The 24314-nt window shown below is 38.6% G+C and overlaps 1 protein-coding gene across 10 annotated transcripts in view; it reads right to left on the bottom strand.

Annotated features, from left to right (window-relative positions):
• Positions 1-24314, bottom strand: part of heph (polypyrimidine tract-binding protein 1 heph) — a 250812-nt gene that overhangs the window by 104450 nt on the left and 122048 nt on the right. The window contains exon 1 of one of the 10 annotated variants that reach the window (XM_034329308.2): positions 21263-21283. The exons of the other annotated variants lie outside the window; for them this stretch is intronic. Within the exon in view, the coding sequence (XP_034185199.2) occupies positions 21263-21283 (21 nt within the window). Of the gene's footprint in view, positions 1-21262; positions 21284-24314 lie in introns of those variants that run through there. 10 annotated transcript variants of the gene reach the window in all.

The following is a 24314-nucleotide window of genomic DNA, read 5'->3' as shown; positions in this document are numbered from 1 at the left end:
ACCCTCGCACGCGCCACCCCTTTGTACCAAACCCACCCCCTTTTTTCTCTCTGGGTAGCAGAGTGCTCGTTTTGTCGGCTATTTTCCACGTTCACCTTTTACGATGCGTGTCCATCCAACGAAGGAACCTCTGGCTATTCTCCATTTTTCTGTTTCACCATTTTTTGCCCTACCCTTTGGGCAGATTTTAGTCTTTTATTGGAACTTCTTTGGAATTTTCTTCCTTTCCATATTAATTGTTTGTATTTTACAATATTTTATATTAATGTTTCACTTCTACAAAATGAAATGAAAATTCTACAAATAAAAAATATTAAATACTTGTAATATTTGCGTTCTTCGAAAATTCTTGTTATGTACTTTTTCTCAGTTGTAAGTTTGTTTATCGAATAATTTATTCTTTGTGATTAAATTACAGCTACCAGAAACTACTAATGGCTTCCATTAGTTCAAAGCAGTACTTTCAACTTTTTCTCACGATTCGATAAGTTTCCGGCTGGTTTTGATTACGCACACCTTCCGGGGACTGTCGCTTCCAGTTGCTGGAAAGTTTCTGCTTCACTGATCGTTTCATTAACAGCCGACCAATTTTTTTTTCTTCTTTTACTCGAAAGAGAGACGTTTGGGAAAAAGTTGGAAACCGCAAAGTTTAGTACGTGTGATTGAACGATCGATTTGATTTTTTTGTACTAAGAACCGGTAGGTGTGTTTTAAACACAGCAAAATTAGTACATAATTAGCAAAGAATTAATCACTTCCTTTCATTAAAAAATTAATACAAATTCTGTCTATGAGGTATCTAAAGATTCTGAACAAATTTTCTTACAAAAATTTGAAAACAGTTTTTTTGCAAATGTACTCAAAAGATAGAGAAAACTATACTCTAAATGATGCATTTTGTTTCATCTGGGTGCCACAATTGGTTTCCGAGATATGAAGTCTCAAGTTTCAACGCTCAAGACGTTGAGGATGCTGCTTAATAGCGGTTGAAATTCCAGGAAATACGCTGACCTAGTTTCTTTTTCTCTAGTAACGCTTACGTCACTAGTAGTACTAGTAAAAAAATCACTGAGTCAGCATCTATCACTAACCAGCAAGCACGTGACCCGTTTGTGATAGGTCAATACCAGAGTGAGACAGAAATAGGGGGACGTCACAAATGAGCCTTCTATTTAAACGACGGTATCTCGGCAACCGGAAGTCGTATCGACAAGCAACGATGATTATTTTAAAGCGCAATCTTTTCTGTTTCCGCCGATACCAATACCATTTCTTTGTGATGAAAAATAATGAAACTGTACTGCGTTATACAAGTATCATCGGAGGGCGGACCAAGGAGAAAACCCCAATTTTAATTTAATATTGTATTTGATTCCTGTTGTTAACAACTGATAATGTGATCGATCGTGTTTAAATAAGTGTTTAATTCGCTATTTTTAACCACTGAAACACGCCGCGTGAACAGGTTGTTGTATTCATTAAAGTATCAAGTAGAATAGTCAGTGTCTGGTCAGGCGCGGCGCGCTGGATTAAAGGGAAACGAGTCAACGCATTATCAGACGAGATACACGTATTAGATTTCTGCAGATTGAATGACTAATTTATTTTCCTTTGCCAGAAACATTTGTATTATAATTCATTTCAAAATAATTCAAATATTCATTAATTAAATCTTTTTCGAAATTATATATTTCATTTTAAATTAATTATAGTTAATTAACGGTGATTTTATAAATATTCAAAAGCGAACAATAGACGAATTTTAATCTGATCCATTTGTATTAAAAATTTTAATGAAAGGGTTATGTAGCATCTTTCTTTCAGAAATCTTTCCGAAGATATACTTTAATGCTAGAGTGACTCGTAACATGAATCTAGCCAGACAAAAATCCATTTAAATCACATTATAGACCCATTATAAGCACATCAATTTGTAATTTACTGTAATTTCACGACATGAATCAGCTACCACCGATTACTGTCAGCAATAATATACCCCACATAATTTATTACTTTTCTTGTTTAATTACCAATTACTTCAGATTGAATACAAGATTTACAAATTAATGTACTCATAATTACTATTTTCTGCTAACACAAGGGTATTTTTAACCCCCAAATGTCATTATTTAAAAAAAAAAAAAATGATTTTGTTATTAGTAGTTCTTGAATGACACTTTTACAGTTCCAAACAGTTTCAGTATGTTTTGAAATCAAAGAAGGAATCACAAAGATTCGACAGGATAGCACGAAAAGACAGTTTAATTAACTGAACTGGCAACACTATTGATTACAACGATATTAAAATGATATATTGCCACGGGCTAACAGGTTCAATATTTCATGCACGCTTACAAAATGCGGCCAGCTCGTTTCACATGGACGCCAGATAATCCGCGCGGAGAAACGGTCCTCGCTTCAAAACGATCCTCTATTTACGCGTTGAACATTCGAAACAGAATGATTAATGACGTTATCGTGAAACGTGTAATTTCAACCCTCGCCACCCCCGCGTAACCCACAACTGACGTCGAAAACCGTCGGATGCGAATCGTATGAATTATTGTACGATATTTGGTGTCTTATTTGTTTCCACGTTTCAGACGCTTCTCAATCGTAACAATCAATGAAATCATTTAAATTTATCTAATTGTATTAAAATTTATACCAATGTATAGTTGATGGAAGAAATAAAGTGTGTACAGTTGGGGGAAGAAATATAGTTTGCATAATTAGAAGAAAAAATATAGTACACATGGTTGCAAATTATTATAATAATTATACACATAATTAAATAATAAAATCATCAGAAGGAAACTAAAATATCAATTCAAAATTTTCGTCTCATCGGTTCCGTATCTCGTCCTAAATCATGCTAACACATTTTCCCTAGAACGTTTTAATTGCAACATCTTATTAAATGAACGAACCTAGACAAGATAATAGAAGGAAGGGAGACAGAGACGTTACCCCTCAGCATTAGCCAGTTCTAATCGAAACTGGGTAAAAGCTCGTTATCGGAATTGTCTCGGGCTAAGCAGAATGGGGACGAGGAGGAGGGTAATAGTGGAGCACAATGGGCATCGTTGGTGGTCGTGTGAAACACGGCACGTTGCACGGGATCAGGGGGTGGCTGTGCAAGGGTAAGTCAGGCGTTCACACCCCTACCTTGTTTCAGTGGCTACGTTACGGAGACGATTGGCGGAACGGACAACAGAATTTCCGTTATTTTACAATTACTAACCTAACCCTATCGCTACTACAACTCCGCCATGACATCTTACGATGTCATGCATTCGTTTAAGTTAATTCTGATTTACATAAATTATGAAAAAATTTCAATTGGCTATGAAATTTAAAAATCTTCAAGTTCTACGTCATCATGGGTCTCAGATATACTTGTCTCACCCAGGGAGAGACGACTGACTTCCTTAGGGTTTAATTAAACCCGGCCACCTACATTTCTCCTGCATCTCACCGGGTATCGAGTCTCTGTAAGTCGATTTCCTGGCCCCTATCGTTCCATTCACCCTTCTCGCACTCTCTTTATGGTTCTGTGTTTATTCTTACCGTTTATCTGCCTGGCGAACGGTATTGACTATGTCGAAGTCAGCGCGCCGCGTCTCCTCCACCCTTCGTATACCAGTTACGGCCCAGATACGGCGCTTCATTGTTCACGGTGTGGCGTGTCGCACGCCAAGCTAAGTGCCGATGCGTGTGCTGATCGATGGGGACACGTGTGACCGTATGCACGCGCGGACATTGAGTGACTGACGGGAGTTCCGGTTGATCGTGTGCCATGATTGGACAACTATGGATCCACGATTTGCCTCCCTTAGTCTATTTTCACGGTGGTTACGATTTCGGTATAGTCGGAGCAGAAATATAAACAATACCCGATCTGCGAATTCGTAATAATATGAAAAATTGATTCTTACGAAAATGATTTCTACCCCGATGAAACTGGAAACCATCCCCTTTATGTGCGCGTTGATAAGCATCACACGAGGGCATTTTATGTGGCACATTTTAATGGAATTTTTGGGCAAGAAATAAAAGTAACGAAAGTGTTTTTTCACGCGCGATACATTAATTTTTCACGGACACGAGATTCAGAGGGAAAAAGGAAGGAAAATTCGCGATCAATCATCCCCGAAATCGGGCGAACTCGGTCCAGCGAGGGAAAAAGAAGAAGTATTAAATTTCCACGAGTACCACCCCCCACCCTTCGAGAACACAGTTCACTTTCGCGATACTTTTGTTTCACATTGATCTGAACGTCTGTTTCTCTTTTTTTTTTCCTTCCCTTGTTTCCCATCATTTTTCACGAGCAGACGTAATAAACCGACTCGTGTGGCCTAACCCAACGCACGTTTTCGCCCCTCGAATTTATCATAATGGTACCGATCATTCGGACACTTTTTTACCTTTTATTATACGTGAATTGCCTGTCTCAGTTTCCCGAACGTTCCCCGAAATAACTTTCCCTTAAATCAATATTTACAAATTCCTACTTTGAAAATAAGTAAAAAAATATTCTACAATTTTATTGCGACACGGGTTCACTTTTGCTGTCGGTCGTATTTGTTAAAAATATAAGGGTAAACCAAGTTTCTTGGAACTTCAGTGAGACGTCTTGTCGGACGTCGGCAAGTTTGAGGATCCCAAGGGTGTCGGTCAGAGCAGACTAAATGGAAAGGGGAAAGAACGAGGCAGGGGTTGGTGATCCATGTCAGGGCTGGCGAACAGATGTCGTCGCCCTGTACAACTGTGATATATTTTCCATTTTTCTGGCGAAACGCGAACCGCATTCGTGAAACACTGGTCAATTTTTCATTTCTCTCGTTATTTATCCATGGGAATGGAACTTGAAAATTCTGCATCCCTTAAGGACAAAACGTGACCTCTTTCAATCAAAGATGCAACTGTTCAATTTTATTAGATCTCTGGATAAAATAGAAAAGACAAGACTCCAAGACAAAATGGTACAATTGGTACACTTTCACGTGAATCAAGTAAAATGAAGCCCGAACATGAGGAAAAGCAGAAAAACAAGAATCGCAGAGAGAAGTGCGTCAGTCGGGCAACTTAAGCGGCGATAAATGCTAATTAACGTCTGTAACCGTCGTTTACGAGCACGCCGTCATAAATGTCCAATCAAGGGTAGGAAAGTTTAACAGCGGAGCAGACGTTTCTCCTTTAAGCTGTCGAGCTAGTTTCCCGGCTAGTTTCCACCATTCGTTCTTTCCCTATCCCTCCAACGGTCTTTCCCCGCCGATGTTCAACCCTCTCCTCGTATTTCTAAGTAAATTTCGTTGTACGATTAACGCTTAATATCCAGCCAACCTCTGGGCGTCAGAGGGAAGCCAAATCGGTGGCTAGAAATTCGCGTTTACTCGCCTCGAATTAACTGAAACCACGCGAGATTATTTCGGTTGAAGGACAAAGGGTGTACCTTGTCCTGGTTAATCCGTGTCCCGTTCTGACCCTTGTTTTCCCTTTGTTTCTGACTCGGTGTATCTACTATGATTTGTTTACCACTGAGAATTGCTTATGTGCATGCCAGACCAGGTAGTGAACAGTGATCAATAAATGTTTAAAATCGTGACAAGCTCTTTTTTAATATGTATTTTAAGAATATTCGACGAGAAAGGTTTAAAAATTCTAGTTTCAATTGTAGGAATGAAAAACTGAACGTTTTTTGTGTGTTTTTGAGGTTAGGTTGACGCCATATTGATTTCTATATCAAAATGGAGTCGAAGAAACTAACTTGAGATACACATTTGAGGTTATCCCGCCAAAATGAGCGCCACCTATGTGCTCGTTGGAGGAATTATGGGTAGAAATCAACATGGCGTCGAACTAACCTCAAAATACACTAAAAACGTTCAATTTTACATACGTATAACTTCTGAACGGATGAATTCCTAGAGTTCAAACTTGTATTTTTGAACTTTACTGTCAAATACTATTAAAATATATAGAAAATAGACAATAATTTTGTGTGCCCCAAAGTAAAGTTATATCAGACCACTTCGTACGAAACAACTATTGGGATAATTTTATCTATGCTTTCTATACCGAAAAACCTTCTTTCACTTTAAAGATATGGCTCTGTAGAGATCGATTGCCTTTCAGGATCGATACAGGCCAGGCATAGAGATCGTTGAATAGCTGAAAGCATCGTGTACCAAGCCACCATAATACACTTTCCATCGTCATAGCTGGCCAGTGAATGCAGCATGCTACAGATTACCTGGATCCATGGTTAGCACACGCGTAAAATCCCTTCGTCTCACCCCTATCTTCCACCCCCACATCACCGATGCCTGTGGGGCTGTCTCTCTTTGTACCCTTTCCATCCTCGCCATTTTCCCATGTATCGCCGTGGGGCCCCACCAGTCGTGTGTGATGTGGTATTTCCACGAGAACGTTAATTAATAATTTAATCGAAGAGCCTGTTTCGGTCCTGTAGCCTGGGATCTGCAGCCTCTCTAATTAAAACCGACCCCTGCCCCTCGGGGCTTGAGCAACGCACGCACACAACAACCGTCACTTCCGCCGGACAGGAAATAAGAGAGGAGACACCGTGTCCACTCGAGGCTTGGACACCCGGTTTACACCATCTACGACCCCATTGTTCCCAGGGACGAATCTAGCGTTCCTTAGCCCGGGGGCTAAGTAAGTGAAATTTTTGAATTTTATTTATATAATATTTTCAGCCACTTGGATTATTTATGACAAATTTGCGTGTTGGTAGTATAACAATGGCGTGGCTGAAGGGTTAAAAGGAACAAGTTTCACCAAGTTCTTTTAAATATTTTGTATAATATTACCTAAATTATATTCAGCTTATTAAAATCTGAAGGATGGTTCCCTTACAAGCGAATTGTTGATCTTTGCAAATGTTGCCATTGCTTGGTACGAATCGAGATAATGTAATATACTTGAATTATGCATTCATTTCATTACAATTACAAATTGATGGAAATATTTGCTTTCTTGTTACACATGACAAATGCATGTCTGTGTCATCCTATTGTGATGGTTTCACAGATACTGGTAACTCGAACAGATAAGTATGACTGTAGATTACTAGAACGATATTACCATCAAACGCAAAGGAAATAATTATGTATAACAAGAGTTGTTTAAACGTCTGTCATTTCAAAATTGATTTTCTCAAAAATCCGAATATCAAACAATATCTGGCACGAATGTATTACAAGCACACTCCAGATGTTTATGCAAAATGTTCACGTTATTATAAAATATTATCTCAGATTTGCATATTTTATAGACTTTGAATAATTTATCTCGTTTTCCCATAATTAACACATTTTTATACCCTCTTACACATTATAAATGCATAAATATTTACAGTCCACTTGTAAAATTGCTAATTAACATGAATAATTATTCGAATTAATTTTTGAAAGCAACTCGAAGAGGATATTATTTTTCCTCAATGATAATAACTTCAATTTTAACAAAGTCATTATAAACAAGTATTACAGAATTAGCAAACCTTAATTAGCAGTGCTCGAGAATTATTATTTATGAATTTAATTTCAATTTCTCTTCAATCCGAATTTTCAACATGAACAAACAACCCGCACAGTTTCGACTAATAATTATTACGACTTTGAGGGAGAACATACGAGTGAAAATGAAGGAAATAGAGAAATTTCCAGGATATAGTGTAAACCTTGGCTAGGATTTACGTAATATTACATCCACCGTTAATACAGAGTAACCCGAGAGCTCGTAAGAAATGTATATCCTCTCGTAAACAGAATATTTTATTACAGTAAAGTAATGACGAAAATCTTGCTACCTTCGAAGCAGATAAAACTACGAAACGTCCCAACAGACTATTTCGAATTTAAAGATTTCTTCAGAAATTTTGAAAATTTTCTCTTTGAAAGATTCAATTTCACTTACCAAAAGGCTAATTAGGCCCCTTTGAAAATATGGAATGCTTACCTGCAACAGAAAGAAAAAAGAAATTGTTAGATAAAATGATATTTGCAGATTCCTGGATTAACATTAAAATCATTCATGTAGAAAGGGTTGAAAAATGAACCCTGATTTCAGGAGGGAAAAATCGGTCACGTTTCGAGAGACAAATCAGTTTACGAGGTTGTTGAAACAAGAGGAAGGACGAGAGTGGATAGAGAGTCGATAATGACTCTCTGTTGTTCAAACTGGAAGTTCCAGCGAGAGGGTTAATGACTGAGCCTCGAAACAATGCGACATTTCTGCATGCCGGTTTATATTCACCGTCGGAAGATTACGGCGATGGATCCAGTGATCGTTCGGCTGACCCTGCGATTGTCATTCAGATGCAAGGAAACTGCAGTGAATATCAATGAACCAGTCTAAAAATGTATTTTTAAACAAAACCTTTCTAAATGTAACAAGTTCATCAGTTTTTCATAAAGTTCCCAGGTGTAATAGAGGGAGATACCGATCCCTTCGTGAATCTATAAACGTCCCCGTCCTTTCAACCATTTACATCTTCCTCGAAAGGGCAGTTTCTCAGACTCCCCGGGACCACTCATGATTCCTCTAATGGACTTTCAGGAAATTAGACCATGCGTCACGTAGAAAGCTCGTATTAATATCGTCTCCGGAGTTTTCATCCCCTCACGCGAGACCGGCCCCGAGGGACGCACGATGGTTTCAGGGGGAAGATCCACGTCCCTTGGATGAAACTTCTGCATCCGTGAGAGACTTCTTCCTTAATTTTCACCATCAAATTTTCGACCCTGTATTAAACACTTCCAAACATCATCGCTACTTGATAAGATTTCAACTTTCCGTACCTTACCAGAAGTTTAAATTAGAATCATCAGTTCTTTAGCTTCAGTTTATAGTCTTGATTAATTACTTATTGAAATGAGAGCTGACTTCAGGAAAGATTAATAACGTCGGATCAGAATATGGTGGACATCGACCCTACTGACCAGTAGAAGGTCTTCAGGCTCTGGCAACTTTAATCATCCCCATAAAGCAGAAACTTTCCACAGAAGAAGAGCATATTCGACCCTGTCCGATCCCTATTCAAACTTTTTCAAGGAAAGAAGAAAAAAATCATCCCAGTGTATGCCGAGGATCATCGAGAATATCCCTCGCTCACGCACGAAATTGAACACGTTCGAGGGGTTTCATCCCCAGGGTGTACGGGGGTTTCTTCGATGGCACACGGCTGGGAACCACTGGAGGCGACCTAATCGCGTTTCCACGGCGAATCCTGGGCTAAAGGATCGGCAAGGAAGCCCGGCGAAAAATGCAATTGCGGTGGGATTAATGTTTAAAAAGGCTGTGCCACGGACCATTCACGAAATTGCTGCTAGCTCTGCGTGACCCCACCAAACGAGCGGAATTTCTCTTCGTGGCTGTTTCCGGGAGATTAGACCGACTTCCATGGACCCGTGTATCGCCTCGAATTATCCCTTCCGAGGGCGAAACTAATGTCCATATATACCTCCCGTCAATGTTTTATCGTATGTCGATGTTAATCTTCGGGGTCTATTTCATTATTAAGAAAGAAGATCATCGGAAGAATCCAATTGAAAAATTTAATTAATTATTTTTCTGTATACTTCTTTCCTATTTCATGAACTCGATATTTTTTTCGAACCGGTTCAGATTTCTCTGTTCCCTCTTGGACGACAGATGCTTCCCTCCAACAGTTATTCTTTTCTCCAGGAAAAATTCGAGAAACTCAACGCCTCGGGAATATCCCCTTATCCGTGGAAAAACGTCCCGACGCTTTCGAAATTTACGCACCACGGATTTCTTTGCTCGTTTGCACGTCCTACCGCCGTCCCGGAAGTCGAAGGTTCGTGGACCGTGCGAATCCTGATATCTCGATTAGATGGCCGACGTCGTGGCCCCGACCAACCGGAAACGCAGCGTCGCTGACAGGATTATAGTTATAAAAATGGTATATTTTGAACGAACCTATATTTCATAAAAGTTCTTCATAGAAATAATTTATTTGCCCCATTCAATTATGAAACGACAAATAAATTATTGCAACTTTCACAAATAAAGAAAAAAAGGAACGCTGTTCAATTTCGCAGGAAAAAAGCAATGGTAACTGGTAATTAAATTTCACCGGTTTGGGGAGGAAAACAGAACACGAGGTAATTTTGAATCGATATTCAGCGTTCACGAGTTACAGGAGAAAATTTTGGAAATTTCACCACGGGAACTAACTTTCGAGCAGGTCACAAACGAGACGGAAACTGGAAAAAACAACTTTCTGTTTAAACGAATCAACCCCAAACGCGACAAGCTTAATTACACGGATGTTTATCGTGAAAGGCGAAACGGAAACGACAATTAATAAACATTCACGACCGGTCAGCCGTAACGAAATTAGTAAAATCGATGTGTTTAATTGCACTTCCATCGACGCTTTAATTTCCATCGAAATCAATTCATAAATTCGTTTCCAACGTGTCTGGACAAAACTGGAAAAACGTACAGAATATTCGAAAAAAAAAAAAAAAAGAAATAAAAATAAATAAATTCAACGGCGGCATAAATGAAATCGCAATGGTAGCCCGGCGGAGGGAATAAAGTGAAACAATGAGAGAGAAGCAGCTGCTAGCATCTTCGATTCCACTTTTCCAGCCGGATGCAACGGAATTCGAGCGTGGCCGGAACGTGCCAGCGGAATTCGACTGATGCATAGTCAATCCCGAAGCGGTTCGTGAGCGGAAGTTGGAAAGAGGGCGCTGCGCGGTGCTCTCTGCCCCTGGGAGACGGCAACCGCTGCCGCATGCTTCGAACTTGCTGCCACGGATGCGGAGATACGAAGGAGGAAAGTCAAATTTGCTCATGATAATGCCGCGAATTTCTCGCGGAAAAGTGGAAACTGTTTGTGCCGAGAGTAAACGACGGCGTTACGTTTTATACCTCGCGACTACCTTTCACCGAGAACTCGAAGAAAAAGGAAGAAAAGTGGAAGACTGTGGATTAAAGTTTGGAATCGAAGAAGCCTACGGAACTGGAGGAGACGTCCTCATTTTTCCCAAGGAGAGCAACAGTATCGAGATACTGTTATAGCGAGAGATTCTATTTCTAGATCGATTACTAAACTCTGAGCATCGATGTTCGTCTTTAAGCCTCGCCTATCGATTCCCCGTGTCAATTCCATGCCACGGTTATCCGTCAATCTTGTCGGTCCTCATTTAAACAGCTCCCGGCTCTCTCTGTTCGATCCAATTTAACAACAGTACCCGGGTTGCGATAGAGTCATCCGATCGAGTCAGAAAGTGGAAAAATTCGAAAGATCCAAAAGAAACATCCTCGGACCGCGGGAAAAAATTCTCCTGACCCCGTTTCGTCGCCCGAGTCCTTGAACCACATTCAACGGAACGGGCTTGAAAAAAAAAAAAGGAGAACGCTCTCACCCTGATCGATCTACCGCGGTGAACATCAAAAAGCGAACGTTACATCCGTGATTTACGAGGCGAAATTTCAACAATCCTCCGAGGAGCCGACACCGGGCCAGTCCAGTAAACCGTGAAGCGGCACGATCGGAGCATGACAGCGAAGTTTTCCGGGAAACAGCTCGGAAAATTCGAGGCCTCGGGGAACGGGGCTGAGTTAAGGATACCAGGGGTACCATAAATCCGTCTAAATTGCAACCACGACCTTCGATCAGCCTTGGCCGATGGCAATTACTCGTCTGACCCCCTCGCTCTACACGGCCAGAAATCAGCCCTTTCTTTCGTTCTTCGAAAATACAATTCCCTTTTTTCTATTTTCAAAGAAAAGTGTTTTTATGTGGGGATTTGGGCAATATAATTGATGACGCACCTTATGCGTCTGAGATATCCGATGCTCCCAATGACGCACCATGTGCGTCTAAAATATCCAAGGCTCCCAATGACGCACCCTATGCGTCCAAGATATCTAATGCTCCAAATGACGCACCCTATGCGTCCAGCCTATCTAATGCTCTTAATGACGCACCCTATGCGTCTGAGATATCCTATGCTCCCAATGACACACCATGTGCGTCTCTCCCAATGACGCACCCTGTGCGTCTAAAATACCCAAGGCTCCCAATGACGCACCCTATGCGTCCAAGATATCTAATGCTCCAAATGACGCACCCTATGCGTCCAACCTATCTAGCCTAAGCTCAGTTAACTATAGTTAACCATGATGGCCAATGGAAGTCTCGACTACCGTTGCACATACACGGTGACCGTAAACTTGTTTCAACGAGGGTGGACGTTACTGGCGTTATCGACAATGGCCACTGGTCTCTTTATAATGATTTGCACCCCATGACACGGTGACGCGTGTTTTGCCCTAACTGGGTTTTCGTGTTCCCGGAAACGAGGGGTGCCACGGGCTTAACGGAGGGGCAGAATCGAGGCAATTCGTTCTGACTCGGCACAGTAGGGTGGTCGCCGAGGGTTGTAAGCTGGATTCCGATCGTACCGAGAGGATGTGATTGTTTCTGCGGCTTTTTCGAGACTGTTCCTTCGCTCGACAAAGAATCGACGGTTCAGAGGATTTATAAGTTGAATAGAAGGAATTATTAATCGATAATATTGATCGTTGCTATAAAAATTTTAATGTAAACGAGTGGTTATTTTCTAAAATTATTGAGAAAAATGATTGTATGGAGACAGACAATTAAATATAAATTTTCCACTTGCTGACAGACTCCTCGCACGTATTCCGCGTTTTGAAACACATTGTCGCGAAGCGCTTAATTGGAACGAGAAACGAATAAAAAGGCTGACGATGAGAGGAAGGAAGGAAGGAAGACAGGAAGGAAGGAAGGACGAACGACCTCTTTTCGTCTCGCAGCTAGACGGCTGCAACCTGTTGAATCCAAGCCACAAAGAGATGGGGAATCACGAGACGCTTGCTCGACAAATTTCTTGCGATTCTCCCTTACGAATTTGACGAAATCATACGAGTAGGGAAATTTCGAAATCCTGCCAAATATCAGTCAAATTTGACAAATGAGAAGGTAGCTGACAGATGAATATTTGAACTTCAGATTTCCAGTGAAAATGAGGATTAATTATCCGAGATTTTTAATAATTAGTGAGTGTAATTTGATGCTAATTCAATGGCAAATTTTTGCATTCAAGAAAGAAGAAATTGGATGGATTACCTATTATTGCAGAAATTTTGAAAATTTAACAAGATTTCCAGCAGAAGGAGTTAAGAAATATAAAAGCAAAATAAGAATTGTAATTAATTTACGATGCAGACGTCTCGAAAGCGAGGACAAGGGCAACCAGTTCGTCTCCTCGTGTTTGAGAAAGACGAACCAAGTCAGACCTTCTGTTTCGAGGACGAACCCTCTGGACACTGAATCAAGCAACTTGTCCATTAGCGAATAACCAATTTCCAATTATATCATTCAAAATTGATATCAAACTGATGATTGAATTACGATTCGAAATTCAACACTAATTCTAACGATATTAATATGAAAAGTAATTTAGAAGAAAAACTAATGTAGGTAATAAAATTTTTAAAATATATAATAATAGGGTCTTCTTTGCTACATTGCCCATGGAGAAAAATGGGAAATTCGAGATATTATCATCTTTTTGGATGTATCTCTTTATTTTCAGGTACCCGAATACCCGGGAAAATCACAGCTCCACAATTTTTCCTAAGAAAACTTAATTTGATCTCGAGTGTACATTCTGAATTCCTGTCCTAAGTAACTCGACCAGCTATTCGAATTCCTAGATCGGCAATGAATAGTTAGGTGTGCCTTGACCTCAACCTTGAAGCAGAGTGGAATGCACGAGGATTCACCCCACCGTGACGTTTCTGCACAGCCGTCTGCACTTGGTCGTTGCACTCCCGGTTTGCTACCTTTTACAGTCCCCCATGCCTTTCCTTTCTATTTTAGAACCCTCTCTCGTGTCTCGTTCCTTTCATTTCCTTTCCTTCGCACCCGAGAAGCTATCGAGCCTTCATCTTTAAAGTCTGACCATGAAAACCCCGTCCATTTGAACCCTCTGTTTAATTTCTTAAAAAATCATGCCAATTTTTATTAACACAATTCAACGAATTTTCAATGGTTTTATTTTAAGATAAAAATCACCGAAGTAAAAGTACCTTTTCCCTCGTTATTTATTTTGCCGAAGTGTAATCCTTTCTGTTAATAAATGAACATTTTCAATCGAGAAAATATATCTGTATATTTTCGAAGAATCGATACGGTTAATATTCTCAACGAGTGTACGGTTCCCTGAAGCGTGAAGCCACGTTCCCAATGCAACAAAGTCTCGCGATGGAAATTCGCGTCGAAGCTCCGTTTATTTGCGCGGAAAGGTAGAATCAAACTGTAACACAGATGTTACATCCAATCATTGCGATTCACCAACTGTTGATCTTTCTGCGACGCATTATAGGATATTGCACCACTAAATTGCGTGGATTCCGAATGATACAAATATACAGGATATTTCAAGTGAAATTAGAAAATTTTATAAAATATTATTTCTTAATTCCAAATTTGAATTTAATAAAATGGCACGAAAATATGAAAATAAAAATTACTTGACTCTTTTAAAAATAAATAAAAATAAAATCCTATTAGAGAGGGTTACAATCAGGACACGTAAAATCGTGAACGGAGAGGGAAACGTCGATCGATCACCAAGAAACCTTCTCGTGGATTCTTTCTCCAGGAAAAGGGCTTTTCGTTCAACCGAAATAACTTGATTTCTCACCAGGACGTTCTCTGTTCCCGAAACGAGCCTCGAATCTATTCAGGGGAAGAAGGACCCTCTTATTTCCGGCCAGTAAACACGGTTTGCATCGACGAGAACAGAGCTTTCGGAATATTTCTCTTCTCAGATTTTTTCGACCGTTCCTTTATAATCGAATTTTCGATTTATCAAAAAATTGAATTAGAAAAATATTCAAGTTTCATAAAAATTGCAAAATGTAAATTGATGGTGGATGGTGTAAATTCCATTAGCATAATGGTATTCATTCGTAGAACGAAGAATCTTTGACTTTTCGTTGCAAGGTTCAGTGATAATAATGCATCTTCATTAATCAAGAGTTTCGTTCTCAGAATATCAGGAGCATCTAACTTTTCCAACTGGATTTCATTATCAAAATGTAATTTCATTGATTACAACTAATGTTTCAGGATACTGTTTATTCTGGGAACTTGCAAGGATAAATAAAAATCTTCGTCTTCAGCATAGTTAATTTTAAAGCCCTCAGAGTTACATGAACAAAGTTAACGAAATCTACTTTCAGTAATTAAGATTTATGTACTTCAGATTACTGAAACAGATAAGGAGTGTAATTTGTTAAGTATGATTTATGAATCTGAAATTTATTTATAAATCTCTTTCACTTCTGCAAACTCGAAGCTCTGCAAAGTCAGCAAACTTTTAAGCTGAAATTTGTTAAATTTTAAAAGTAACCCTTAATCAGGACCCAAATCTACTATAATTTTGAAACAACAAAATTTCATATATTAGAAGTATAATTTTTAAAGGAACAATGTAAAATTGAAAAAATAAAAATAATATGAAATATAAAATGAATTGAAATTGGGGCTCTCTCCATGGTCCGCCATTCAAAGGTTAATTAAAAAATGTAGCATCTTCTGCTTCCACATATTTCATTTTATGTACCACATTTTACTCCCCTATTTTTAAGACAAACTCAAAATGGAGTACCCTGTATTTCGCAACATCGTCCTTTTTCATCCAGTGATCAATATCCCAACTTCGTGTAAGGAGGACGAAGGTCAGACCATTGTGGACACATAGGTAAAGCTTTCCAAGCGGTTTACAATGGTGGTTGGCCACCATGAGGTCGCCAAGTCCATAATCACATCCTGCCCACAACCAGACGACCTTCCAAACGGGTTCTCCACACGTGCAAATACAGACCTGCAATTTCTTCTCCAGGGAATAATGGACGGTATCGAGGTCGAGATTCAATTTTCTGATTATTGGTGATTTTGTTCAGAAGAAGCAAGTTTTCGAGACAACTTTTAAAAATCTATGCCATTTGAAATATTTGTCCAGAAAATTCATTGATTGATTTGATTGATTGATGTTCATAATTATGATAATTTTTTTTTAATTTTCAATAGGAACTGTATTCTGTTTTCGATCATCCAGAACGCATCTTTAAAAGCATTTCACAGAACAATCAACATCAGGAAAGGACAGGAGGAAGGATTTCCAGCAGGTGGAAGCATCAAGGATAACGTGACGGCCGTGGAACAGGCGAAAGCCCTTAGCAACGTGTCGTTCCTGCTTCGAGCTTTCGTGTTTCCCTCGTCATCGCGAAAATGCGACCGTTTACTTTCTATAAAACGTTCTGAAACATCGTCGTTCCATTACGAGCGAACACTCTCGGTTCGCTCGTTGGTTCGATCCGAGTCGATAATACCAAAGGAATGGAAATGGACTTGGAACTTCATCGACTTAAAACTCCACGCCTGATTATACACCCTTCCTGCTCCAATTTAATCCTCGAATTAAAGATTGAAAACTTCACAGGGATGAAGGGCGCAATCTTCAAAAAAAAATTATCTTCGATCTCGTTATGCAGCTTTCATAAATACTTTTATATTCGATTCCTCAATTTCCAATTTTAGGTTTTGGTATGTGGCATAAGTAGAATTGTAGGGGTACCCGAAAATTCGGGTAGAAAATTGCCGAATTTTGAAATTAGGGGTACTAGAATAAATTTATGTGCTGGGTGAACTTTCAGAATTCGGGTCGAAGCTCGGGTACCCGAACTCAGAGACTTTCGGGTACCCGTACATCTCTACTGATAACTGACACTATTATTATATTTTATTTCAGTTTTCCACAAGTCAAATACTCCGAGTTAAGTCTAGATTAGATAACACGAGTCTAGTGCTCCCTAGATCCTCTTTTCCTAGGGAATTTAGGTGCATAAGTAAAGGGGGACCCCAAACTAAGAAAATCTATCATTTCTCCACCAAAATTTGCAATAAAATAAATATTACTTTCGTATAAATTTTATTTCAATCTTTCACAAGTCAAATACTCCGAGTTAAGTCTAGATTAGATAACACGAGTCTAGTGCTCCCTAGATCCTCGTTTCCTAGGGAATTTAGGTGTATAAGTAAAGGGGGACCCCAAACTAAGAAAATCTATCATTTCTCCATCAAAATTTGCAATAAAATAAATATTACTTTCGTATAAATTTTATTTCAATCTTTCACAAGTCAAATACTCCGAGTTAAGTCTAGATTAGATAACACGAGTCTAGTGCTCCCCAGATCCTCTTTTCCTAGGGAATTTAGGTGCATAAGTAAAGGGGGACCCCAAACTAAGAAAATCTATCATTTCTCCACCAAAATTTGCAATAAAATAAATATTACTTTCGTATAAATTTTATTTCAATCTTTCACAAGTCAAATACTCCGAGTTAAGCCTAGATTAGATAACACGAGTCTAGTGCTCCCTAGATCCTCTTTTCCTAGGGAATATAGGTGTATAAGTAAAGGAGGACCCCAAACTAAGAAAATCTATCATTTCTCCACCAAAATTTGCAATAAAATAAATATTACTTTCGTATAAATTTTGTTTCAATCTTTCACAAGTCAAATACTCCGAGTTAAGTCTAGATTAGATAACACGAGTCTAGTGCTCCCTAGATCCTCTTTTCCTAGGGAATTTAGGTGTATAAGTAAAGGGGGACCCCAAACTAAGAAAATCTATCATTTCTCCACCAAAATTTGCAATAAAATAAATATTATTTTCGTATAAATCTCCACTCCCTAAATTCCATTTATCCCTAGGGATCACTAGCATCTACAGTGATATACCAACCTCAAATAATTGAAGTTCTAGCGTATCAATAACTCCCCAGATGCAAAGAAAACGTTCCTTAAATCCTGAAATGCTAACAGTAACGAAAATTCGCGACGACCAGCGTGAAATGGATGAAAGAAGAGAACGAGGCGAGGCATGATAACGCACGATAGGAAAAAAACAGAGGGATTTTCAGTGATCCAGGTTGTCTACGATGGCGGACCGGCGTGCACTGTCAAGCTAATGTGACAGGGAAGAAACAGGCGAAAAGGCTTTGGAGCGTGTCCCTTTTCGTAGCTTGAAATCGCTCGGTCGAACGATTTCAAGGAAGCTCGCGAAAGCGGAAGGATATTGGGAAAACTTGAAGATCGAGAGGCAACATTCGTCCCTCCTAGCCGAGATCGACTTCTCGGATGAAAAATGGTAGCTTGAAAATTCTCTGGGACAATTGATCGATTCTGAAATAATTCTTAACTTGCTTTTCCATAATTCTTCCATTTCTCAGTTAAACATTAAAAATGACTTACGGTAAAACACCACCAACACAATTTATTATAAAATTGGGCAAAAAGCAAACACACCTGAAAATATCTCAAAAAGCAATCTAGAACTACGTCCAAAAATCTCTCTCTCTCCGAGAGTTTGCAAGAGTCGAGACGAGGTTCTCTCATTTTTGTAATAAAGCAGCAAAGACGTTTAACTAAGCAAACGTATGATGCCGTGGAATAATTAAACGCCAGACAGCCGGAGAACTCGAGCATTAAGTAGACTTAGAGGTTACTTTGCCTCTTCCCTTAATAATCTTTCCAGGATTTACCAGGAAACAGCATGATGAAACGCGCTAGGTTGAAAGCAAAGAATATATCCAGCTCGATACAGGGAATCCGAGAGTACCCAAAGATTTTCTATCAAAGAAACTTCGAGTTCAGCTGGATTTTCATTCTCAAAGGAACAACTGGTTCCTGGATTCGTTTCGACAAAGTGTGTCGTTTGTTATGGTTACACGAGGGTTACTATGAAAAGATTCAAGAGTATTCAGTAAGAAAATTACCCTGGGGCAAGTAGAATCAAGGGTGGAATTTCAAAGCACTCTTTTCACGAAAACTGGATCACTTGTTGCTGGTTATAACAGTTTAACTTTGGAAAATTTGAGAAATCTTTGAATGAAAATTCTGAACAAATAAAATATTGTAGGAAATGGAAGAAAATTTTTAAGAATTGGAAAATTTGAAAATAAAAATGAATGAATTTCAAATTTTCTATACAGTTAGAAATTTTTATTAATTTTCAAAGATTTCACGTGTTCTCAGGAATTTGAGAAATCTTTGAATGAAAATTTTGTACGAAATGGAAGAAAATTTTTAAGAATTGGAAAATTTGAAAATAAAAATGAATGAATTTCAAATTTTCTATACAGTTTGAAATTTTTATTAATTTTCAAAGATTTCACGTGTTCTCAGGAATTTGAGAAATCTTTGAATAAAAATTTTGTACGAAATGGAAGAAAATTTTTAAGAATTGGAAAATTTGAAAATAAAAATGAATGAATTTCAAATTTTCTATACAGTTTGAAATTTTTATTAATTTTCAAAGATTTCACGTGTTCTCAGGAATTTGAGAAATCTTTGAATGAAAATTTTGTACGAAATGGAAGAAAATTTTTAAGAATTGGAAAATTTGAAAATAAAAATGAATGAATTTCAAATTTTCTATACAGTTAGAAATTTTTATTAATTTTCAAATATTTCACGTGTACTCAGAAATTTGAATTAGATTTCAATTCCAGTACACGACAGCCCTAACAGTGAAGGAGTGGAAATCATACAACTAAGAAACAGGTTGCACGCGAGACCTTGTATTTCCGGACAAATTCATCCGGAAGTGAAGGAATTAGGCAAGCTGTCACGCTTCGGCTGCACAGGAAGCCGAATTGAAACTGGAACACTTAGCAAGGACTTACGCTATTCCACGATCTAAAGATTATGGCAATTAATATTAGGGGATTCTAAACGAGAGAGCGAGGTGGTTATAGTTGGCACCTTGACAAATTCCACTGCCATATGTTTTACCTTAATTTGAGTTTTGATTTTACCAAACTATTACAATAATAATAATTTCATTTATTCCAAAATGTTTATCACAGGGAATAACAATATTTTCCAATTCCAATTAAAATGAAAATTGCTGATAAAAATTTGTATCTAGAACGAAATGCAATCTCGTTTATAAAGGGTGGTATTTCATAAGTCTCTCACGCAGCGTGCGTTTTTATTTTGACGCCGAAATAAGGTAATATACGGTGTAAAAAATAATAAATCTTCGAGCTGGACTGGTCGACGACACTCCACAATGGAATTTCATTTCCGTTTCGTTTCCCATTATTTCTTAACACACGGTGTTCTTTCATCAAGCACAAGATATTTCATTTCCTGTTGCCAACGTGTTTGTTTCAACATTAAAATTCTTGGAGGATACTTCAGTTTGATGTGTAATGTTTAATCTCCTCTGAGCCAATCAACAAAAAATTATATTCCTTCCCTTACGGTTGAAATTTCTCTCGAATACTCACAGTTTTATAAAATGTAAATTTAACTTTCATTATTATTGATAATTCGTGGAATATAACAATTTTAATAGGCTTCTCCGTCAACCCTCGGACGACGGACCATGGAGAGAGCCACAATTCTAATTCACTTCTATATTTCATATTATTTACCAAATCTTTCGTCTAAAAATTATACATTTATCTTATATATGTTCTGGAAATTTGTAAATCAAAACTAAGATTTTAATAGCTCCTGCTTCCCCTGTATCTCCATTTTCCCTAGGGAAGCTTATCTGTTAATTTACTCTTCTCGTACAATTATTCCATTAGAAATAAAAATAAAATGGTAATTAATTGCATAATCTCTCTTAAGTTCTTATTTACAGAACGTACCTTTCCAGATAGAATATTTGAATTTTGGTTTTCATCGAAAACCACTACTTTATACCCACAATTTAATAACGCCCTGTAGTTAATGAAATTTGAAAAGATGAAGATATCGACGAAATTTGCAACTATGCATCAGTGTGTACGAACAGGAGAAATTCGATATTTCGTAGCAGCTTGTGGGTCACATGACACACCGTGTGCAGGGAACGGTCCGCGCACAGGTCTGAGGCACGTTAATGACAGGAAACCAGCAATATGAACTTGACGGCTCGACACCGCATCGTACACCGCAGTAACGCACCGACAAACCGCAGGTGCCCCTTCGTTCCTATCCGTTACCCTCTTTCTCGCCACCCTTCTCGCCCATCCCCCCCTACATCCCTCTCATTATCTACAGGGTTATGCGCTACGAGCAACCTACGACTCTGGATCCCCTCGTTAAGGGATGATTTTCTCGCTGCAAAAGTTTCCGGATGAACTACGTGAATTTTAATACCTGGCTCTCTATATTCTCCATGGTACAGGGGTAGGTTAACCCTAGATTGCCGACGCATTGAATAGGCTTTGAAAGCTTACCTGCAACAAAAAAGAAAATAATTCGTTAGGATATTTATTTTGAAATAATAAATTCAGAATAAATTTTCATTTCTCAACCCTTGCACCGTTTATCCTGTTAACTATTGGAATTGGAATAAATCTTCTCGGTGTATTTAATCCTTAAACCGCGAAATTCCATTTTTTTTTTTCCCCCATCACCTACAACCCTGTACGACGATAAATCAAGGGTGAGGAGTTCCGGTGTAGGCACGTCAAAAGAACGGATAGGAGAGGGTAGTTTCCTGAAAGGGGTAGACGAGTGTCTCCGTAATTCGGATCTCGAAAGCTGAATGTCTCGTCAAGATGTCACCCTATTGAGATGAGAATTCTCAGCCGTGAAAGCTTTTAAATTCCAGGCGAAACCCTTAACGGGGATACTCGAGCGACGAAAATTCAATCTTCCTACCCGTTGGACAGAACAGAAGAACGTCAGGATGAAAAAGTTACTTGACCATCAGATTAAAAATTCCATTTACGATTGTATTTTCATTTATCAACCAGTGAAATTAATTTTTCGTTGAAATACACGAGGGTTTGAACCACCCTTACGAAGATGATTAACGATGATTTTTGATATAAAATATATCTGAAGCAATTTAAAATGAAATGAGCAAACAATTGAAAAAATTCCATCCATAATCCAAAAGGAAAGATAGAAGAACACACGTAAGGGGTTTCGCTACCCCTACGAAGGTGGCTAACGATCATTTCTATCCGGCGTCACGTGCCGGCAATATAAATCACCCGTTCCTCGCCAAGGCTCAGACTCACCCCCCACAATTACCTAATACGTCCGCTACGTTATCCCCAGACACCATCGGTGCAAACCACCCCCTTTACTTCCACTTCTCCGGCCCCCTTTCGCAACCCCTGCGGCCACTAACTTACGTTCCAACGCCAATAATAGATCTAGACAGGCTCGCGGCTCTGACGAATTCCCCCTAAATCACCGTATTTCTCATCGTCGTACCATCGATGAGAGGGATGATGCCGTGGGGGGGTGGGATATTCGTCACGAAATCATTCCCTTGATGAGATATTAAACCGAGGGGTAATACCGGATACGTGGCGACGCCGGATTAACGAAACAACAACGAGGATTAATTAGGTGAGGGGTTGTTTGCTGAGCTTCTGATTATTATGATGTTTTTGAGGGAAATATATTTCTTTGATTAACTGGATCGAGAAAATGGAACAATTTTTAGAATTTTCGGGTACCCATATTCCTCTAAAAATTTACAATATTTATAATTTAATTTTAAGCTTAATTTTCCATTAGCAAAATGGAAAAATTTTCCATCTTTTTTCAGGAAATTTTTACCTAACATCAGCTATGAACAATGCTTCATCCTTATGCATATTAAAATATATGTTATAGGTAATAATTTCAGGGTCTATCATAAGGCTATCGTCGAAGGAACAATAAATTTTCTGGTAAAGTCGAGAATCCATTCCCATGCAATCCCATGGAAACTCGCTTAATCGTTATTAGTTTAAATCCTCGTCTTACAGGAACATAAATTATGGGAACATGCATGAACAACATCGTTACCCTACCAATACCAGCTACTAAATGTTATACTACAGACTTACACAATGTTCGATTATAATAAAATATCATTTATAAATTTTTATCGATCTTCGACTGGTTCATTTATTGAGAAAATATAGATTCATTAATTTATTTAATTAATTTTCAACAGTAATTTTTAAAATTTTCAGAATGTAAATTTTAAATTAATTTTATAAATGCATATTTGTAATGCTTATTTTCGAATACGAAGCTTCAGAAAATTAAATCGTTGCTAAAAATAAAATGAAAATATACGAACTGCATACGAAACGTTTATTTAACATACCCAGCCGGTGAAATACATTTTGAAAAACAAAGACTCAAGCATTTTACCTGACGTGAATAACGGAACAATTTGCAGTGATATAATCTTAGAATTTGGCATAGGTAAGGGAAAGATCACCTTCCCACAAAACCTCTTAAGACCGACGGAATAATCCCACGGAACATAGTGATTCTCAATCGTTCCTTAATAAAATTACTTCAACCTCTTTGTATTTTTAACATCACTAAAATTAATTTTATGAAAATTATTCGAGTAATTCAATTGAACTTTGCTAAATTCCAAACTTAGCACCTCCAGGAGCTATCAAAACAATTGAATAATTCATGATGGTTTTATTCTGTGTTTTAAATTGAGTCAAGAATAAATTTTAATCGATTTTCTTCGCTTGACACAAAAATTGAAATTTCCTAAAGAAAATCTATTGAAAAAATGAATAAAAAAATCTGAGAAAATCTCACCCCAAATAAAGTAACAATAAAAATGTTTTACCCAAAAGCAACCACCCCACCTCGTCACCCTAAATTCACTAAGAAAAAAGGGAAGGAAAAACGAACAGAGAAAAATTCACACACTGAATCTCAAATTCACCCTGCCAGCTGTCTTCAACCCCTTAAACAATTTCATCTCCAGCTTCCCTTCTCTCACAGGTAAGAACCCTAAGCAATGGGAACCACTGCGATTGTACAGTCTCTTTCTCACGACTTCTGCCACGGCCACTTACCCCCGCTGCAAACATCAACCCCGTAGCCTGCAGGTAAGCATAGGCGGTGCACGTACATTCTCTGGGTCTCTTTTAGCATTTACTATGCCCGCAATAGATACCTGGGGCATTACTTTGCCTGCACGATACGTAAGGGGATGGTTGAGTACGCTTTCCAGCCGGGAACAACGTTGCTGATGGCCTCGAGTCGCTCGTGGAACCCCCGGAAAATTTTCCAACGATATTTCCCTCTCCCTCTCTCGAGAGAGAGAGAAAGAAAGAAAGAGAATCCACAGTTACTCGCCGAGTTTACATTTTACGTATCGCGAAAGGTTCTCTCTACCTGTCCACGTTGCAAGGGGGATGGATTTCCCGGAAGGGTAGCGGTCGAA

Source organism: Osmia lignaria, chromosome 8 (genome assembly GCF_051020975.1).
Source record: "Osmia lignaria lignaria isolate PbOS001 chromosome 8, iyOsmLign1, whole genome shotgun sequence".
In the NCBI taxonomy this organism is placed as follows: Eukaryota; Metazoa; Arthropoda; class Insecta; order Hymenoptera; family Megachilidae; genus Osmia; species Osmia lignaria.
This window is presented reverse-complemented; position numbering and strand designations above follow the sequence as displayed.